This window comes from Gadus morhua, chromosome 4 (assembly GCF_902167405.1).
Source record: "Gadus morhua chromosome 4, gadMor3.0, whole genome shotgun sequence".
Classification (NCBI taxonomy): Eukaryota; Metazoa; Chordata; class Actinopteri; order Gadiformes; family Gadidae; genus Gadus; species Gadus morhua.
In genome coordinates this window covers 31,122,023-31,143,603 of record NC_044051.1, presented here as the reverse complement: position 1 = coordinate 31,143,603, position 21,581 = coordinate 31,122,023, and the positions used below count along the sequence as shown (strand labels likewise).

Genomic DNA, 21,581 nt, shown 5'->3' with positions numbered 1-21,581 from the left:
AAATTTCTGTACTGGAAACCCTGTAATTTGGACAGTAAAGAACCCCCCTACACAGTGCAGCCTGGTCAGGTACTGCTGTAGCACATGAGCACTATATTGTTAACCTGCCCTGAAATTAATTCTCTTCTTCTCCAAATCAGCTTTGCGTTTTATTGTTTCCATCACAAAACAAAGCTGGTTCTTGTTTATGTGTTACTTATATTTGTTGCTTGTAAGTTAATCCTAATAATTGTTTGTTTTACGTTTCGTGTCTTGTTGGCATGAGCCAATCGAGATTGAGCAAATTTGAAACGCAGAAGGAAAAGCGGCCATTGTTGTACTTCTGGCTTGCGACTAGGTCTTCACATAGCATGGCAGGTGGTGATTATTTTGTCCCCTTACCTCCACGCAGCTGGTGGGCATCTCTGCCGGTTTGTTGTTGACACTGAAGCGGTACCACCCGGCCTCTAGCGAGTGGTCGCAGATGAGGTCCTGGATGGCCATGTTCTGGATCTCAGTGGAGTCAAAGTCCACACTACGGTACGGGTTCCTCAGGGTCCAGTGGCCACCGGGATAGCACTCTGGCGCTTTAAAGACATCGGGAGTGAGTGAGGAGGTAAGTGGACAGCAGTTGTGCTCTTTTACGTTGCATTATCGGGATTAAGTAGTCGTGCATGCACTACTACCATCTAAAATTTTTGCACCATTACAATATATCATACAATATACTTTTTGCTGCTCTTACTGACAGTTTTTTGCACCACTACAATGTATATATATTACAATTTATACATTTTGCACTACTAAAATATATCATACAATATATTGCTGCTACTTTGCACTCTAATATTTTATTCTTTATTTTTGGATTAGTAAATGTTTTTATCTGTTGTGCACTTTATTGTTTACCTGTCTTTATCTGTTGTGCCTGTGTACTTTATGCACTTGTTTCGATTCCTTTGTACGTTTGTTAAATGTGAAGAAATTGAGAATAAAGCTTTGGGTTTGATTATAGGATACCTGATTTGGTGACTTCATCACGACTTAATACTGAACTGGTCAGAAGTGGACCAGTTCAAAACAAACCCAAATCATAGTTTCCCAGTGGGCGAGCATGAGCTTAACCACACTAAATATTTGTTGAACTCTTGTATTCACTGCAATATTCAATTATCAAACAATTATCTTTCCAGTCCCAAATTAAGTTTTTCTTAATCATTGCATTTTTATATTCATTCATTCATCCATCCATCATGAAAACCATCCTTCGTCCACTGATTCTACTGTTCATTCTGCAAGCAAATAATGGCCCTAGTCCCAGTCAGCACATGTTTGATACAACAATGAGTTGAGCGTTGACTGAGAACAGGGCAACAGGAGAGAAATGGTCCAGAGTAGACATAGGACTAACATGTCAACCGGAAGAAGAGCAGTGGGCTGGATGGTTTATTTCATGGCCAGTTGTTATCTAAATGACTTACAATAACACAGATCGCTCTCTTCCTCCTCGCCTCCCCATGCACCATGGGAGAGGACCTGGAAACCAATGGCCCATGGAACTAGTATGGGGAACTATAGCTTAATGCTGGAGCAGGATACAAAGAAAGGACCATAGGAATTTCTACACTAATATAACCCCTCAAAATAAAACATCAGTAATACAAAAAAAAAGTCCAAAGACCCGAAAGGCTTCTACCTCCCTTGTCATTACACAAGCTAGGATTTATTTTTCCAACAATTACAAAAGAATATCATCAAACTTCCAACTCAAAGTAAATTAAACTGACCTCTTGGAGCATTGGAGGTAGCCAGCCTTAATATACCAAGGGTTGAAATATACCGGGAAAAGCAAACATGGCTGGTATGGATAGTGTCTGAAGACCACCACAACCTTGAAAGGACCGGTAGCGAGTAACAGTGTCAGTGACCCCGAGCTTAAACAAAGCACTTGAAGAGCAAATGCCTCTTGTTTACGTCTTTGGTTTGTCTGTGCGTACACCTTGCCTGGGAGCTGGGCCTGCAACAGCTGAGGTCAGGGGTTACCCAAACAAGCCAGACTAGACTATACTCGACCAGACTTTTGCTGTAGTCTGCACTGCTCCAGTCATCAACGGTGTGTGTGTGTGTGTGTGTGTGTGTGTGTGTGTGTGTGTGTGTGTGTGTGTGTGTGTGTGTGTGTGTGTGTGTGTGTGTGTGTGTGTGTGTGTGTGTGTGTGTGTAGGTGTTTGTGGGGGGGGGGGGGGGGGGGGGGGGGAGGGGTGGAGGACAGAGGTTGAAGGTGTGTACATAGAAAAAAGAGGGAAGTTAGCTTAAAGGATTTACCCCCCACCCGTCCCATAGGGGGTAAATCCTGGAAGTCCCGAAGGCACTCGCCAGATGTGTTTGAGTCACCCCGTCTCGTTTGTGTTCAGTAAACAGTATTTAGGGAGAGCAGGGTGTTAACACAACAGTGGCTGGGGGTCCATGGCCCAGGGGGGCTGTCGCTCAACCGCCAAATGGAAGCCAATGGCTGTCAGGCCTTCAAGACCATCCTAGTCAGAAACACTGGCTCACACAACAATTCATGTTACAACCTTTTTTTTTGCAATCCTTCTTGTGTATTTTGTTTTTGTTATCTATGTTATCTTTTGATGTGTTATTGAGTTCAGTGTCCGAACAGACCTCAACCTACCAAATGAGTAACAACTTGGCAGAAAACGAACCAACAAGAAAGGTACCCAAGTGCCAGATTGTTTTAGACTGTGATTTATCGCCAGCTCTACGACCTTATTGTACTTTCGTCACCCGTGACTCGGAAGAGGAGAGCCCCCTGAAAGCATGAGGTCAAGAGTTACTAACCTACGAAATGTCGCAACACACTGTGTGTTGTTATTTGTCACATGATTAGAGCTAAAATAAATTGCTACAGTACTTTAACAACTCATCCAACAATATTTTAATAACTGTTTTCTGTTTTCCTGATCATTTGTGACCGCTCCAGTGTCCACATTAGACATCAAGTCATAGTAGGGAATGCTCAATCGATCAAGAGAAATAAGAGTTGCTTTTCAGATATGAACAACAATGGCAGGATAAGACAGACTGCATTCGATTTTATACCATGCAAACCAATCATATGAGAACATGTAAACTAATACAATTAATAAATGAACATACACCAATAGACAATACTTGATAGCCTTGATTTAAGTAGGCTTAGTTAAAACCAGGGACCACACTGTTGAGATGTCAAGATGAACGTCAATGTACAGAGCCAGTGAACCCGCTGTTTAAGATGGAATTCGAAAATTATGTGTTTTACTTAAGAACGTGTTTGGGAGAGAGTTTTATAAATAAGGGGGGCGTGTAATCCCCGTGGTTACGACCTACTCCAACTTTTTGATACTTTTATAGTAGGCTAGTGTTTGAGCGCTGTAATGAGCGATGTTGGACATGAAACACGCACTATAGCGGTGTCCGGGAAGTATAACCCTCACTCGGACATTATATAAAAAGCTGGCCAGACGGAGATTCACACGTCCACACACCGCGCCGCCGGTGTCCCGTGGTCGACGTCACGATGCCTCGGAAAAGGTATTCTGACGTCACGAACAGAACGCACCTGAGTTCAGCAGAGGGAACCGTTCACGTAGTGTTTTGCGGAGAATGGCAAAAACATAGGATTTTAGATTTCCTTCAGTAACAGTGATACCATTGCATAGATTACTTTGTTGAAGATAAGACCAGGTTTAATGCAGACAAATTGAAGAAAACGAGTTTGGGTTCACTGGCTCTTTAACATCCATATTTCATCGTCGTTTTTCTTTGTAGCCTTCTATAGGGTTTGTTTTACATTTAGAGCGGTTGTTTTGCCTATTCATTGATCGTAACGTTGGGAAACAGTTCTCATGGTTGATAAAGTAAAGCGATCAACACGCCTGTCTGACAAAATGCGTGCGTCAACGTCAAATGTCAGGTGGTCGTTTGCAAAGCGCGAACATATCTGCAAGGAATAGAGTCAAGTAAATATTCACCACTCACCACGTTGGCTCAGCACCAACACCATGCATTGCAGCGCAACTCGTATGTAACCCGGGAAGGACAGCCGCACCACGGGGTAAAACGCGCTCTCCATTGTAGCCTTCTTTCAAATTCCTCCAAACAGAGACGCGACCACCTCACTCAGTCGTCTGGTCCCATTAATAGTCGTGTGTGGTGAACGCCGGTAAAGCCACGAGTGTGTCTTCCAATTTCAGCTCTGAGTGCACGAGGAGGAGAGACGAGGCACTCGCATTGTTTGGAGTACAACGTTTTTAGACAAGAAGTCAGAAGTTGCAGAGAAAAGGGGAGGTAGCAGTCTGTCTCCCCTGTAGGTGGGCCCGCTTGTCCGAGGGGCACCGAATATAGCCCTTCCCCAGTGGCCAAAACGTCAAATGAAACGTATATATTTATGACACATGTATCCGAGTTGTTAAGTTGCATTGCGTGCATTAGTTGCATTATTGCAAGTGTTATAAAATTAGAAAAAAAACTATTTTTTTCACATTTTGGCAACAGATTGATGCCAGGAACTAATTTAAAGTTCCTCAACTCTGATTGTACGTAGGCCTATACAGTTTAAGTACCGAACGCACCCAGGAAACTATGCAAACTTTGCCACCATAATAATGTACACAATTCTGGGCCGATTATGACTTGAAGTGTTCAGCAAACAAGTTTTAATAGTTGAAACCCCAACAAAGCCCGTCCCATTCACCGATTCATCCCATTAATCGTCAAGTTCCTTTTGTGTCAAACCACATGACTAGAACCGTTTAGTGAATGAAGCCATTTGACCAAGGGGGACAGTGTATAACCCTGCGAGGCTGACACGGAGAAGGTCGGATCTCTTTGAGTGTAGGCAGGGCCGGCGATTGGCATAGGCGACCTAGGCAATTGCCTAGGGCGACAAATGTGTTGGGGGCGCCCTCTAGCGGCGCCCTTAATTAATTTAATTTAATTAAACAAGCGAAGATTTTTTTTTATTATTAAACACGATTATCCTAGGGCGCCCCCTCAGCCAGACGTTTAGTTAATCGTTTTTTTTTATGTTTTTTGTAAATCATTTTCCATGGGGGGGGGGGGGCGTTGCGGGGCGTGAAAGACGTTACGTTCGGTAAATTAAGATGCGTCGATCAAGGGCGTTGCGGGGCGTTGCGTGGCGTGAAAGACGTTACGTTCGGTAAATTAAGATGCGTCGATCAAGCTTGACATAGGTATTGACTCTTAAAATGAAAAGGACTAAAGTTAAACCCTCTGGCGCGCAAGGACGAAAACGTAAAAAAGAAGAAGAAGAAAAGAAAGCCCAGTATAGAGGTAATTGACGTTGACCTCTGCCATTATAGTGTCAAACTCATGTCAGGCTGTCAAGTGCATCATGTAACATTGCGGCCGCTCAGGCAGCTACCGCGGCGCTAGCCACCGCTAGCCACCGACTTTTAAGGGACAATTCCGGTATTTTGAACATTGAGCCCCGTTTCTGGTTTGTCTAGGATGAAATAAGAGTGATTACCAACGAAATTCTTACTATTGGTCCTGTCCCGGGTATTTGGCTAATTTTGAATTCTATAATTCGAAATGATTGAATTTTCAAATCGCGTTTTCAGGCCCCCCCTAACCCTAACCGGAAACGGAAAGGGAGACTGGTTGTAGTCTTTTTGCTCGGTTCTCCGTATCAACCGTAGGGCTAAAACCGAGCGAAAAGACTACAACCAGTAATCTCCCTTTCCTTTTACGGTTCGGTTTCGGTTTCAATGAATTTACAAAAGGCCAAATAAAACACGGAATAAACAGTATTTCGTATATATATTTTTTTAATTGGCCAGATGCACTCAAGCAATATTTGCAGAAGCCAGCACCTGCAGGAGAAAGGACACCTGATCCGTCATGTTCACCTCTCTCTGAACTTTGTAAGTACAACTAATAATAATAATAATAATAATACATTTAATTTAGAGGCGCCTTTCAAGACACCCAAGGTCACCTTACAGAGCACTACTAGTACTAGTACTATTGTTGCTGTTTTTGTTATTGTTATTATTAGCAATTATTACTATTATTATTATAACTTTTTTGTTATTAGTAGTATTATTTAGTCTTGTAGCAGCCTAGTAGTAATAATAGTAGTGGTGGTAGTAATTGTAAGTTACCTACTACAAGTTACATGGTCAGATAAAATGTATTTGTACAATACAACTATGTGGAAGGATGATAGAAATGACCAAATGCAATTGTGTAATGAACAGCATGGATGAACTCTATGTTTAAATACAGCTGCAGCAGGAGAAGGGACATCCAGTAGTAGTACTCCAGGGACCAGTGGAACACAGGCCAGGTACACACAGCCTGCATCAGGTGAGTGAGTCTATTTAATAGTATTTATTCAAGCCACGTCCATAGCTTGTTTTCTAAAAGTAATTCAAATACATGATCATTTTCACATCATTATTAAACACTGCTTGTCTGGTATACTATATGCTTGAATACAGGTGAAGGTGAAGGGACATCAAGCACTCAGGGCATCAGTGAAACACAGACGACTGAGACCAGGGACACGCAGCCTGAAGCAAGTAAGTCCTTTGCATAACTAAGCCAACAACCACCTGACAAAATGTACTTGAAGATCCCTATGAAATCCCTATGAAACTAATTTCAACCACATCTGGCTGATACAGGTGAAGGGGCCACATCTAGTATTCCAGGCACCAGTAAAACACAGACCACTGAGACCAGTGAAGGAACAACAACCGCAACATGCTCTGCTACTACACTGCCGCCTGCAGACACCTCACCCTCCTCAATTCCTAATATCCAGGGAGCACCCATAGATCCTGCTGACTGGCCAGCCCTCTGTGATGCGGTAAGGACTGAGTTAGTTAGTAGAGGACCATACAAGACCAATCCAGACTTTACATTTCCCAAAAGAGATGATGGGAGAAGCTGCCACCACCACTACTTCTACAGGAAATTAGTCAATGGGGAGAAAGTCAAGAGAAGCTGGCTTGTATATTCAAGGAAAACCAATACTCTGTACTGCTTCTGCTGCAAGCTCTTTTCAAAGAAACATTTTAACCTCAATAGTAGTGGCCTAAATGACTGGAAGAATTGCGGGGAGATCCTGAAAAGCCATGAGCAAAGTTCAGAGCATTTAGGGCACATGACCTCATGGAAGGAACTGGAGACTCGACTTGAAAAGGGCCAAACAATTGACAAAATGGAAATGGCACTCCTTCAAGCTGAAAGGAGGAGGTGGCGTGATGTGCTGACCAGGTTGGTCGCCATAATACAGTCTTTGGCCGAGCGAAATATTCCCATGCGGGGGAGCTCAGACAGACTATACCAGCCAAATAATGGGAACTTCCTTAAGGAAGTTGAGCTCATGGCCAGGTTTGACCCAGTTCTCAAACAACATGTTGCTGATGTGGAGAGAGGAGCCAGGCATGCAACATACTTGTCAAAGGATATTCAAAATGAACTAATTGATTGCATTGGTGAAAAAATTGTTCACTATATGTTAAGGGAGATAAAGCTGGCCAAATACTATTCCATTATTTTGGATTGCACCCCAGACCTCAGCCACGTAGAGCAGTTGTCGGTTATAGTTAGAATTGTTGCAGCAGACGACACCGACACCCCAAAAATAAAAGAACATTTCATGGGGTTCCTTGAAGTTGAATCATCCACGGGAGAAAGCCTCTCCAACCTCATTCTGAAGAGACTAGAAGAGTTCAACCTTCCCTTCGAAGACTGCCGGGGACAGTCTTACGACAACGGCGCAAATATGAAGGGAAAGGTCAAAGGTGTCCAAGCTAGACTTCTGAAAAAAAATCCAAGAGCTTTATTCGTCCCGTGCGGAGCACATACTTTAAATCTTGTTGTTGCGGATGCAGCAAAAAGTTCTACGGATGCACTCAGTTATTTTGGCTACCTACAAAGAATTTTTACACTATTCTCTGCCTCCACACAAAGGTGGGCCATCCTAAAGCACCACGTCCAAACAACTGTGAAATCCTGGTCAGATACAAGATGGGAAAGTCGAATTAGCAGTGTGCAGGCTGTGAGATTCCAGACAGCGGAGGTGAGGGATGCCCTTCTTGAGGTCAGGGAGAAAGCCACTGACTCAATGGTAATAACTGAAGCACAGTCTTTGGCTGAAGAAGTTGGGTCATACCGCTTCACCATTTGTAGCATTGTGTGGTATGACATGCTGGCCAAAATACATCATGTCAGCAAAGCATTGCAGTCTGTGTCAATGCAGCTGGATGTGGCTCTGAATCTCCTGAGGAAAACAGTAGACTCTCTGGTGAGCTATAGAAGCACTGGGTTCGCTTCTGCTCAGGTATCCGCAAGAGATCTCTGTGAGGAGATCAATGTGGACACCGTCCTAAAGCAGAAGAGGCTGAGAAAAACAAAGAGACAGTTCTCTTATGAATCCCCTGATGAGCCAGAAGGAGACGCACTTAAGAAATTAGAAATTTCCTTCTTCAATGTTATTGTCGATGCGTCGGTAACATCACTGCAAGAACGCTTCAAGCTTTTGGGTGATGTTCAGGACAAGTTTGGAGTGTTAATTAACTTCCCTAATTTGACAGAGGAAGAACTCGCCCAGGAGTGCGAAACCCTCAGCAACACTCTGAGCCAAGGTGACCATAAAGACTTTGACGGGAGGGAACTGGCACTTGAGTTGAACAATTTCCAAGCATTGCCAAAAGCCGGCATGACGACAATGGAAATTCTAAATCACTTAAAAGAGAAGAAACTTGAAGAAGTTTTCCCAAATATGTGGGTGGCCCTAAGAATTGCTGTCACATTACCTGTGACTGTAGCTTCTGCTGAAAGAAGCTTCTCAAAATTAAAATTACTGAAGACCTACCTAAGGTCAACGATGAGTCAAGAACGCCTCAATGGGCTTGCACTGATGAGCGTCAACCAAGAGGTCTCAAGTCAGATATCATTTGATGATACCATCAACACATTTGCCATTAGGAAGTCTAGAATTGTCAAATTCTAATGCTGCGTCACTTTGAAAGGTCAATAGAAATGCCCGATACAACTGCACTTTTGTTCGTAGAGTGTTTAATAGTTAAACTGGTGTCCATTATAGTGTTCTTTTAGTGTGTTTTTTTTTTAAGTTCATAACATTCTTTGTAGCATTTTTGTATATATTTGCATATTTTGACTTGATACTTTTGGCTTATTTTTACTTGTATGCTTAAGTGTTTATGAATGTATATAAGTCATTTAAAATAATTAAAAAGAAAATATTCTGAAACATTTCTGTTTGTTGTCCATGCATCACACATTTATTTGCAATGTAGTATAGTGGAGCAATAATTGTGTGAAAATGCTGCAAGCAAAGTAAAGGTAAATCAGTTAATATGCGTCTTAAGTGATGTTTAATATAGCAATGTAAATTAACAGGGCAACGCTCGGCTCGCTATTGGGGGGGGGGGGGGGCGCAAAAACTCAATCTCGCCTAGGGCTACAAAAGGGCCAGAACCGGCCCTGAGTGTAGGGTAAATATCAGGTGCTGCTGCCTGGAAGCTTAGGAGACCAAAGGAGAGACATACCTTTCCACTTAATAAAAGGGCCTATGACATCCCACAGGTGTTTGCTTCTTGCCTCTCATTCAAGCTGTTGTGAGAACCTGATAGACCTCTAGTTTCCAGACTTTCCCAAGGAAGACCACCAATACCCAATTGTTTCAAGAACACATTTGTGTTCTTGAACACAACACAACAAAATTCTCCCTGAAATGAGAGAGTTAAGTCTTACAGTTTTGTATCTTGCTGAGAACAACGGCAAAATATAGGACTTTTTTTTAATTCCATCGTTTGGCACATCAGCATCAGTTCGCCAAAGGCCCACGACTCAAATATAATTCTGCTCTTTTTAAGGCCCTAGCTCTTGATTTTATGTCTGTTTTGTATTCATCAAGGTAAGTTTCACAGCTAAACACAACACAATGTTTTTGTGTTGTAAGACTTTTTGCTTTTACCGTTGATAGTTTCCTTGTTGTTGTCGAATACACACATTGTGACTTGTTTGTTTCAGAAGTCTGTCAACACATCTGTACCGAAATCTGTTTTGCAGACTTGACCAGAGTTTAGAGTTTACCTAGTGAGTTAGAAATGGGCTGATTCCGTTCTACTTTGATGTAAGTCGGTTCTTGAACATGTGTTTAGATAGTGGAAACTAATCTCATGGTCTAATCCGTGTATTGCCTAAGGGCACGACAGTGAGACGTAAGAGGCCTCTCCTCTCTTATGTTTTACTGTTCCTCCCTTTTCCTTTTGTCATAGGCTTTTCCCATCCATCCCTACATTTGTCTCGCTAAAGACGGCCCACTCGTTTGCCCAGTTCTCTATAAACCAGCAATGACTCCAAACAGTGCAGTTAGGAGGTAGGTATTATCATCATGCATGTAATATCATCCTAACATGTGTCACATGGAAACACTTGCTGCAGTGGCTACTATAGCAAAGGCTAATGCCATAGTTAAGGCAAAAGCAAAGGAAAGTGTATAGCCATAACTAGTCTACAGCTAAGTTTGGGGCCAAATCTCTAGCTAGGGCTCGAGTTGGAGCTAAGGCTCGAGCACTAGCAAAGGTTGAACTACAGCTGAGGCTAAAGCCATTGCTAAAGCTATGCCCCACCCCCCCCCCCCAAACCTTCCCCTCCCCTGCAGGAGAGAAGGCATTATCAGCTCCTCTCTTTGATGTGGGAGCCCTAAGAGATGACAGAAGGGGTATGTAGAGCCGTCCTGAGTGCTTCCAGATGTCAGACATGCTTCTCAGCAACAGCAAGAGTAGAGGGAAGATTTGTGGCATGTCAACAACAGCCGTAACATATTGTTACCACATTGATTGGACAAGGAGTCATTCTGGCATCTATTGCTATTAGTGTCAGGATGTAATTAACAAATGTTGAGATTAACATTTCAGTTTTTTGATGTGGAGATGATTGCAACACTTAACACATGTGCTTACATGCGTTTATTGAAAGAGTTACAAACTAATTAATAAATGATGCCATCAGGATTTTGTTTATTCTTTAGAAATGTCAATGTTTAACATTTGGATGGCAATTCTTTAATCATTTATATTTAAAGTAATGTATATAATATACAAAGTACTGCTAAAGTACTATGAAACATAACACAGCGGGCATTGCCATACAATTGCACAATTATTGAAGTTTCTTGGAGAATATAAAAAAAATAGGCTCACACTGACATAATGCAGGCATGCACATACATGATGGTCACTGAATGTAAAAGGAGTAATTTGTTAAACAAAACGTTTCATCAAAGGCCTCTTTCTCTTTTAAAACAGAATGAGACAGATTTTGGTTCTGCAGGCAGTGAAGCAAATAAACTGCTTTGTAGATGTTTCAAAGGATTGAACCCACTTATCACAGAAGGATGGTGACTGACAGGACTGGACTACATGGAATCCACAGTTTAATTTAACACCGGTAACACCATAACATCTGTAACGCTTCTTTAACTGGAACTAAATTAGCCTCACTTGGTTTGGTAATTGTTTAACGTGATTATTTTTGGCACAAGGTGAGTGGTATTGAGTGGTATAGAATTGAGGTTTTCTGTAATGTCATGAGCCTTGAGGGCCATCTACTGGTTAATTGAATGAAAATATGATTAGGTCTCAGTAACAGGTATATTGTATTCTGATTCAATGTTGCCGAATCTGACTGCAGCAAGGTCCATTGCTACACGCCTACTAGGTTGCTGACACACTCCACCTAGGTGACTTTTACAGATGGCTGGTGACCTTTGCACATTGATGAATCAAATTGCAACAGGTGTGCAGCCTCACCAAACCCCAGCCTAAATTATCATCCACACACACTTCAGAGTGACCTATCAAACATTTAATTTAAAGCGGCTGAGCCAGGCTTTCAAATCTCTCAATTGGCTTAGCAAGCATTATGCATTAAAGAACATGCAAAAAATGTTGCCAAAAACCCAGATATAAACAATGCAGGGGCCTCATTACAGAAAATTCCTAACTCTGAAATCCTATCCTATCTTGAGATAGGAAGGCATTTAGAGGTTTTGGTATTACAGAAGGAGGTTTCCTTACTTAACTTAGGACGAAATCCTATCTTATCTTAAGATAGGAAATTAAGCCATTACAGAACTATCCTAAGTTAGAAATTTCTTATGTTAGAATCCCTAAGTTAGGTGGCCATGCACCCTGCCCTAATTTCAAAATAACTGTCATTAGCTGGAAAAAATGGCAGCAGACGAGGAACATCACCACAGAAATGTAATGGCTGAAAGGCTACCGAGCCCGCATAAGTACTAAAGTAATGAATTACTTTACTACTTTATTACTCCTCTTCTTGTTCTCTGTAGGCTATGCGCCAATACCCGCCATGACCGTAGTACTAGTGGTACTAGCTTGCCGTTATTAACAAAAATCCTTTATCAACAGTCTCTGTTAACGTTAAAAGTGACTTGTTCTATTCATCTCATGCACATTCTGGGTGCACAAACAGACAAAAGCTGACGATTGCCGATCAAAAAAATCTGATTGAAAGAACAGATAGGATTACCTTAGTTAAGATAAGATAGGAGGCCAAAGATAAGATAGGAAATGGGTTAGGGACTGCTTCTGTTATAGGAAGTTAGGATTTTTCCTATCTTTGAGTCCCTAACTTACGTTAGAATAAGAAGTTAGGATTTTTTCTGTAATGAGGACCCAGGGTGCATAATTAACTGGACAGAGATGAGAGACAACGACAAATTGTTTTCAAAGGACCAACCAAGGATCCTTATAATCCTTATAATTATAATCGCCATAACACAATAATATCGTAGAGATGTCACCTGCAAGTACCATTTCTTATCTGTAACCAGGCTGGGGTGGGCGATTGTCTGATACAATTACGTAAATTCAGTTTTTTACAAATTCTCAGGTAAAATTTTGAAATACTTGCGGTTTTTGGGTGTAATTATGAGGTTCGAGATTAACTTGCCGTACACAGTGCCATCCTTAGCATCGCTCATTTTATTAAAGGTAGGAATGCACATGAAATACACGTTGAGGGAATAATAGGCAGATGAAAAAGTTACAACTGACAACTGTTGTTCAGGTTGACCTTTCAGATGACTTGAGGATTGTGTGCAAATCATTAGCAAGCCTGCATAAGAGTCACTACGTTCATTTATATCTGTTTATTTGTATCTAACCCTAACCCTATTTTCTTTACTCTGTTCACAATACCATTAAAAAAGCATATTTGTATGTGTGTATGTAAGATGGTAACAACTCTTTTTGTGCACACAAAGTTCGACTTGGTAGTAATATTAACGAGTTTTCATTAGATGATACGATTTGTCCAGGCAGAGCTGTGTGTCCTCCCCTTCTCTCTGTCAATCCATCACAGTATTTGTACGTGATGGACACCTAATCTCAAGGGCTCCTCTCCCACGACGGGAACAACTTGTCACTCATTCCAGCGATGCCCCAAGATGGTTTATCGCTTGCTCTACAACTATCCCAAAGAGTTTTACATCAAATTCTGATTCTGAATCTATGACACTCAGATCATGCTAGTTTGAGTGGCAGCTTCAGGTGCCACTAATGTTGTTATTTATGCCGTAATCTTTCAGCTCTGAAAACGACAAAAAGTTGTTAAGTTGAATTATTTGGTTTACACACATTTCAGCCAAATTTGGTTCCATGTTTCATCAACCTGGTACTTGGACCTGTTCAATAGTAATTATGCGGTATAATAAGTCGTTTACTCAGTTCACTGTGCTTTTTAGTAGGTACGGCCATTTATTACATCATGTCCTTCCATGTCCCATCCTGATGTCTACATATGTCTACAATGTCCTACCATATTTATTATTATTATTTAGTATTATGTAATTAGTTGAGATTTTATACAGATGTTATTAGTATAAATGATGCTCAGTAAGGACGTATGTTTCAGCTTGAAACAGGGTTTGAGTGAATTTAATGATTTGGTCAGATTGTCATACTTCATTGATCTTTATACACTTTGCTCTGGCTGGCTGCAGTTTGCCTATTCTCACGCTTCCTTAAGATGATTTCACTCTTTCAATCTGGCTGGCTACTTTTAACCCTCTTTGAGTTATTCCAGATGCAATTGCCAGACGTTCAAGATGTTTCTGTCTTTTCAATTCTGACAACCGGCTCAACTTTGAACCTAAGTGCACCTGTATGTCTGCGGCACGACCCCGACCTGCAATTGTTGAAACAAGACTACAAAATTACACCCATCAGCAAAAACAACATTATCGACCTTGTGTTGAACTCTTTACAACATTCTTAATGTCTATAGGCTCCTAATAAATTAACACACGTGTGGTGGGGAAAATGACCTGTGAGGGTTGGATTTATCTTGTTGAGGGCAGTATGTGTATCTTATGAGATAATCAGTACAGTCAACACAATCGTTATAGTACAATGTAATGCAAGTTAAAGTATATGAGAATAACTGCACACTAAAAGTTATTTTTATTTTTTTAGAAGAATGAGAGACATGAGAAGCTGAAAGGGAGTTTTTTTTATTTATCTATATTTTTACGTGGACAGAGCACAATAAATAGGAATGCCAACAGAGTTATCCAGCTAGCTAGCTAGTTAGCTAAGAATGAAGGAACATTTGAGAATAAGATAAGAATAGTTGAAGAACATAATGATGATCATTAACATGAACTCATGCTGTGTAGCGGTTGCAGCATCACAAGGGGATGTAAGAGTGTAATGGTGATGGAATCATTGTGCTGTGTAACGGTTGCAGGACCAAAAGGTGGAGCAAGAGTGTAAGCTCCGTCATAGGAAGAGTTAGAGAGTGTGATAAGTGTATTGTGATCATTGTGATTTCAGTTAGCCTAGCATTATTGAACCTTTCCTCGTCTGTATTTATTTGAGTAGTTTGATTAAAAAAGTATAGGTAAAAAAATACATTTTTTTATTATATGAAGAGTGTGGGTTGAAAATATGACTACATCTGGCACATCTGAAGATTTTCTCCCCCAGTACACAGTGTAAACGTTACTGCCAACAATATATTCCCAGATGTTACCCTTTCCTGTGAAATGCTATTATTTGGTGCTATTATGTAAAATTTGAAAATATTGATTAATTATTTCTTATAAATGTAATTCTGTTATGGTCAAATTTCACACACCAATTAAAATTAACACAAAAAAAACACATTCCATGAATGGGAAGGAGCAATGTGAAATTGTCTACAACTAAAAAGCTATTCAAACCATTGTAGGTAACTTTTCCCAAACCTCTTGATTGTTCTTTTATTTTTATCTGTCCTCATTCTATGATTTTATTTTGTATAATTCAACCGATTTAAAATTATGTCAATTTTATTTTACATTTCTATCATGTGAATTTTTATTGTACAAAAGTTGAAAAACAAAAAATACTTAGGATCGGGTTGCATTGTAACATTAACACTTTGCTGCCACCTATAGGCGGTTTGAGAGTGGATGATAAATATGTGTGTGGCCGAATAACTAGCCTACGCACTCACTTAATTCGTTGAATTGGCCAAGGTAATAAAAGTTCTATTTAAGTATATTTTAAGTGTTTAAAAAAGACCATCCCAAAGAGTGTTTGCTCACACTAACAAGCTCACGTCCACCCATATTTATCAATATAAATCCTAATTCGTATGATTGTATGAAAATAATTTTCGGTCATGTTGAAATTGTTTGTTTGTAATTGATATTGTATGAATATTGAGGCCTGTTGGACGTTTTTAACAACCTTTTAAATTGACCTCCCATCATTCTCCCTGATGGACGTATGCAGGGTATGGTATGAGAATAATGATTATTCATTAAAAGGTGCACTTTAGATTTGGTATAGTTTAATGTTAGGGTTATACAAGGCTTTTCCTTGCATAGAACAGGTCCATTTTGGATCCCACGAATCGACCCAAAGTCGACATCGGTGACATACATCGGATCGAAGCTGACTGGATGCATAATGTTTTTGGGGTATGGCCTCCACCTGTTATTTAGCATAGTATTTTATCTGTGTCGAATTATTAACAAAACATCACACAATATTCGATGAGAGCTCAGATCATGAAAGCTGCTACTTCAAATATATTTGAAGTTGGGTTCAGCAAAACACCAACTGGTTCAATTTTAAGGTCAGGCAAAGGTTAGCGTTTAAACCAGCCAGCCAGCATAACCATTCAGTCAATCATCCAGTAGGTCAGACAGCGCCGGAGACAGAGGTTGATGAAAAATGAACTATAACAGAAGGGTTCGGAGCCTCAACTCTTTAATTAGCACGCAAATCCCTGATTTCCCGTAGTCGTCTTTGGCCTATTTATAGCACTGCATTCCTCCGAAGAAACAAAATCATCTCTTTGAGGAAATACAATGCTGTGAAGTTACGGGTGTGGACGGACTCTGGCTGACCACAACCATTCTACTCTGGGGTTTGGCTAGACCGCTGTTTTACGCTGTTATATATAATTAATATTTTTTCCTGTTACACAAAATGTCTTTCTTTATCATTCAATTCAGTGGTAGGGTGGGTGAGAGTGATTTTAAAAACAACATATCATAAGTTTTAAATGAGAGGTTGAGACTTCTAGAACACTTTTACCAAAACATTCAAAAATAATTTGTGTGTAGACCAGGAAGAAATGAAGCATGTTTTCCTCTTTCTTTTGACACACGCACACATGTCTGTGAAAACTCAACTGACTACAAACAATTATAGCTGGCTTGTTTGTCTAACATTGTTTATACTCTAATCACAGGACTGCGGCAGAAAATAGGTTCCACTCATGCATGGGTGCAGTGTGTGTGGATGAAAGCATCAGTTTGACACACAAGGTTGCCGCTTCAAAAACTCTGACATTCTGCAGGAATTCAAGTCCAGTTTGTCATTATGAAACCCATTATTACATAAACAGTCTTGGAGGCCTTCAAAGTCCAGTGTGAGTCAGACAATACTTTGACAGCACCCAATAACCTTGGACCCATAAAACGGGCAAGGCCATTTTTCATAACTCAGTGGGAAATTAAATGTCTTAAAGGGGCATTAAAACACTGCCATTTACTGATAGACGTTAGAAGTCCTGTTTTATATGTGAAATATCTGTTTCCGCAGTTTTTTTTTTATAAAGGTTGGTTCATTGACGATATTTTTCCGAAAGGCATCCATGAAGAACGCAAATCCCCAGACCAATCACGTCAATGGTCTAACCTTTCAACAATTCTTTTAAACAGTAATTTTGGTTCTCTTCAAAGCATGTGTATGAAGCAGTATCTTATCTTAGGAAATTGCCCAGTCGGACATGTCCCCTTTAAGAGCAAAAGGGATCGAACACGCAGAACCGAAATATATTTGGAAGGGAATGATTATTCATAGAAATGTTCACAAATTAGAGTGAAAAAGAAAAAAAGTGGAATGAAGGACACACTTCACAGAGTGAAGCGTTTCTTTGACAATGAAATTGTAAGCTGGTGTGTCCAAAGCTAGCCTGAGCTAAAATGTTTCATTTTTTATTTCTAAGTTATGGTCCAATTTGTGATTTCACTCTTCCACATAATTTCAAAAGGAAGGGAACATCTGTATGAAGGTTCTAGACTATATCCTACAAAAGTTATCTCTTACTGTAATTCCAACTGAGGTTAAGTCCTGCACACAACATGCAGGTAATGAATCCAAGTAGTGCAATCAACCAAGTCAGATTCATGCAAGAAGTTGAATGGAAAAAACATTGGCTGTGTTTTTAACTCATCGTTGTTATTTGAGTTTATTGAGGTTGTTCATAATTTCAAACCCCTAAAAACCATTACTCGGTTAAAGTTGCAACCTCATGCAACTTTAACCGACTTTCGCTGAGTTCGGAGCGTCATTCATGTATTAAAATCCATTGATTGATGCTGCGGCAATGAATGACAGTAATTTAAGTGTTTTTTTATGATGCCTTTAGTTTTTTATGCACTTCATATTCCCACCGAATCAAATCAATGATTATCTCATGATCGCCTGATGCACAATGCAGTGATATGAGGGGCCGTAGGACTGTTTTAATGTTTAACAACAAAGCTGAATCCATCAATGATGACCTTGACCTTGGTGCGATTTTGTTTACTTCTGTTTTCTAATCACCAGTATGTGTTTGTTAAGTGTTCTGGGGTTAATCTACAATCTACACCCAGCTGATAGTTGTGTGATACATGAGCATCATGATGATGGTTCTTATGTTGTCCTTACATATTCTGAAGTATATGAGTCTTGACCCTAAATGGTTTTGAGATGTATTGCATTACCCCCCCCCCCCCCCCCCAGAGAATCCTGTGGATTTGTCTTTAACCAGACGTGCTATTTGGGGTTGTCTATATTTACTGCGCTGTGTCCAGACACACACCCACGCACACATCCGCATGTAACCCTTCTGTCTCAGCTCAATCTTAGCAGACTGTTTGACAACTTTTCTCAGGTTCACAAACAAACACAAGAATGTTGTTGGTGGTGATGATGAAACAAAACAGCTCCTGCCCCACAGTGGAAATCGTAAGCAAGCAAAAGGGCGCCCTGTTTTTTTGTTTTACCCTGTGATTGTATAGTTTTGTTGAACTTTTTTTAATTTATTTTACACAATAAAAATGTATTGTGCAGGACTTCCTTAGAACACTAAAGCACGAGGCACAGCAGCTAACCGTCACACAGGCAGGCTTAGCAAACTAACCCCACTCGACCGAACAATAGAAACACAGAATGACAATTCGTAAGCCGAACAATTGATGTCAAATAGTATACAATTTATCTTGGGTGAAGTTAATTTTAACAAAGAGAGAAAAAGACACGGGGTTTCATCCAGAGAAAAACGTCAAAAAGGGACAAGCTTACGATTTCCGGTCACTATCGTTCCCATCAACTGCCACACGAGGGCGCTCAAATAAACAATTAAATGAAAGTACCTTGCTTACAAGATATAACGAATAATTAATGAATTTTGAAGAGCTTCAACAACCCATGAAAACCTGTTACAGACAAAAAAATGGAACTCCCAGACATTCATGCTTATACAGCAGACAGAGTAGGGAAACTTTACAGCATATATATCTAAACCACACATTCCTGATCAAGCCATGTTTACTGGGCAGCCAACGGGGCAACAGAGGGTCAATAGAATCGCAAAGCCTCTTATTTCTGCTTGTTATTACGGCCCATAGGACTCTACACACTAAATTAAACATGGCCGCCAGTACGGCCGGGGACAGGAACAGGAAGGCTGAGGGGAATTCATCTCCATGGTGGCCTTTGGGGAGGCAGGGATCATCAATTATTTGACACGTAGATACAACCTGATGTCATGTTAGATTCACGGTCTGATGCTCCTGCATATTTACACAAATACACAAAGACACATAGACGCACCGACTCACACAATTATACTTTCTCAATTTGTATGTTTGAAAATAGGTCAGCTATTTGTAAATGTGTGTGTATGTGTGTATATGTGTGTGACTGTGTATGTGTGTGTGTGTGTGTGTGTGTGTGTGTGTGTGTGTGTGTGTGTGTGTGTGTGTGTGTGTGTGTGTGTGTGGGTGTCTGCATGTGTGTGGGTGTATGTGTCCGTGTGTGTTTGCGTGATTATGAATATGTGGCAGCAGTGGACCCAAACAGAACAACACAGGTCGCCAGACTGGGGACTGTCCCTGCTCGGGCAGACACACACACACACACACACACACACACACACACACACACACACACACACACACACACACACACACACACACACACACACACACAGACTCACACACAAACATACACAGAGCCCGTGTCATGGCGAGTTTAGCATGTTGTTCAACTGAGGGGGCGGCCATTTCAGCTGCTCTGTGAAGCCTCCAGACCAGACTGTATCCTCTGTTTACACCAGAGAAATTCCTAGGTTCTACGACCCTACATGAAGGCACAACGCACTCACAGCATGTTTAAACGTAGGGGCAGTTTACGAGAGAGATCGCCGTTTGATATGCGCACGCACACAAAGGTTTCAGGTTCACACCGCATTCATGGTTTTCACAATATCCATGAATGGGCAGAGAGGTACAAACTGTGGTGTACCAGTTCACATTGCTTTAGCTTGAAAAAAATTAGAAATAGACAAAAATTATCAACATGGGGATCATACAACGACAGGAAGTGATGCAAACACTCATACACTCATTCATGGGCGCAGAATGACGTGGAAGTAAGACAAGAGTCTTCTGTTCTCCTTAACATGAATCAGGGCATTAAAGCCTATTGAAATACTTGGAGGCCTAAAGGAAATGATGTAATAAGTAGGTGACTTAGGGGTCAAGCACACCTAGGAGTGAGCTAGAGACCTGGTGTTGTGTATGTAAGGATATAGATCAATTTTGGAGGCTCTACCCCAAATGAAGTGATGAACACAGCCTCAGGAAATGTACCCTTCTGGTGATGTCTCATCCTGCGACCCATTTCTGAAGTTTTGAGGTGAAATTCGACCCACACCGAAACGATCCAAGTAATATGAAAAACTTGTCAGCTATGTTTTCACGCCTTAAGGCACAAGTTTCCATCTCCATCCGACTTGAAATAGGGAACTGGACACCACCAACGTTTTATGTCAATGTATTCTAATATTGGAGCTCACAGCCCTTTTTGTCCAATTTAAAGATGGCTAGAGATGCCACAATACATACATAAAAAATAAAAATGTCAAAAAGGTGGCCCACAAAACCTGAAATGTGGTGTACAGGGTGTTTGTGTGTTGTAAAGTTAGGAAGGTCCTACAACCCTGTGATTTCACAACCATGTTTAAAGGCCTGAATGGGACCCTCACAACTCAAACATGGCCGTCTCAGTCCCCAGGGGAGTGGTCACTTCCTGTACCATGGAGATCATTTTGGTAGTCTTCTGAAAATCATGTACTCTATCGATTTAATTCACGCTTCGAAAAACTTTCTATTTGTCATGGTTAGGTTTTAAACAAAATGTATAATACGTTTTGCATAATATAAAATTAACATTTGAAAAGAAAGGGAATAGCTATTTTCGGGTTTCCCAGAAAAAAAAACTGTAAGCCAAGTCCGTCCCAAAGAAAAAGAATAAATATGAAATTTTTGGGATTTCATGCTTACTGCTGTTTTTTGACCAGTCGATAGGGGGCGCTATACAAGCGAACGCTCAAATTTGTCTTTTAGGGTCATATTGACAATAAAAACGATTCTGTCGTTGCAAAACGCATGTGTAAAAGGCCTGAGTGGCCTGACTCTAATCACAGAATCTAATTCGACCCCGATAAATGATACAGCCCACCCATCACCTTGGTTCAATCTGTTTTGATGCAGGGGATATAGTTTCACTCCACTTATGTAAGAACACGGTCAGTCATACATTTAAAGACCTTGTGATGTAAACAATCTATCTCCCCCCCCCCCACACAGACACACAGACAAAGTGTTTCTGTACCGCTGACAGTAATGAACCTTGTGCACTTGTGTAAGGGTGTGCGTGAAGAATCGACATTAAAGACACTATCCTGAAGGTATGTTGATCCTC

The 21,581-nt window shown here is 40.7% G+C and overlaps 2 protein-coding genes across 3 annotated transcripts in view; one reads left to right on the top strand and one right to left on the bottom strand.

Annotated features, from left to right (window-relative positions):
* The window catches only part of si:ch211-246m6.5 (von Willebrand factor D and EGF domain-containing protein), a 34,627-nt gene extending 30,314 nt beyond the window's left edge, over positions 1-4,313 (bottom strand). Inside the window, exons 1-2 of one of the 2 annotated variants that reach the window (XM_030354941.1) lie at positions 4,000-4,313; positions 382-566 (exon numbers count right to left, since the gene is read on the bottom strand). In XM_030354941.1, coding sequence (XP_030210801.1) covers positions 382-566; positions 4,000-4,093 — 279 coding nt within the window. In that variant the 5' untranslated portion in view covers positions 4,094-4,313. The remainder of the gene's footprint in view (positions 1-381; positions 567-3,999) is intronic. The other variant, XM_030354943.1, reaches the window with a different exon arrangement.
* Positions 4,314-4,866: 553 nt separating this feature from the next.
* Positions 4,867-9,291, top strand: LOC115542811 (zinc finger MYM-type protein 1-like). The gene is made up of 4 exons (XM_030355241.1): positions 4,867-5,906; positions 6,271-6,351; positions 6,486-6,566; positions 6,672-9,291. The coding sequence occupies exon 4, from the start codon at positions 7,154-7,156 to the stop codon at positions 9,005-9,007; it is 1,854 nt and encodes a 617-aa protein (XP_030211101.1). The 5' UTR covers positions 4,867-5,906; positions 6,271-6,351; positions 6,486-6,566; positions 6,672-7,153; the 3' UTR covers positions 9,008-9,291.
* Positions 9,292-21,581: the final 12,290 nt, after the last annotated feature.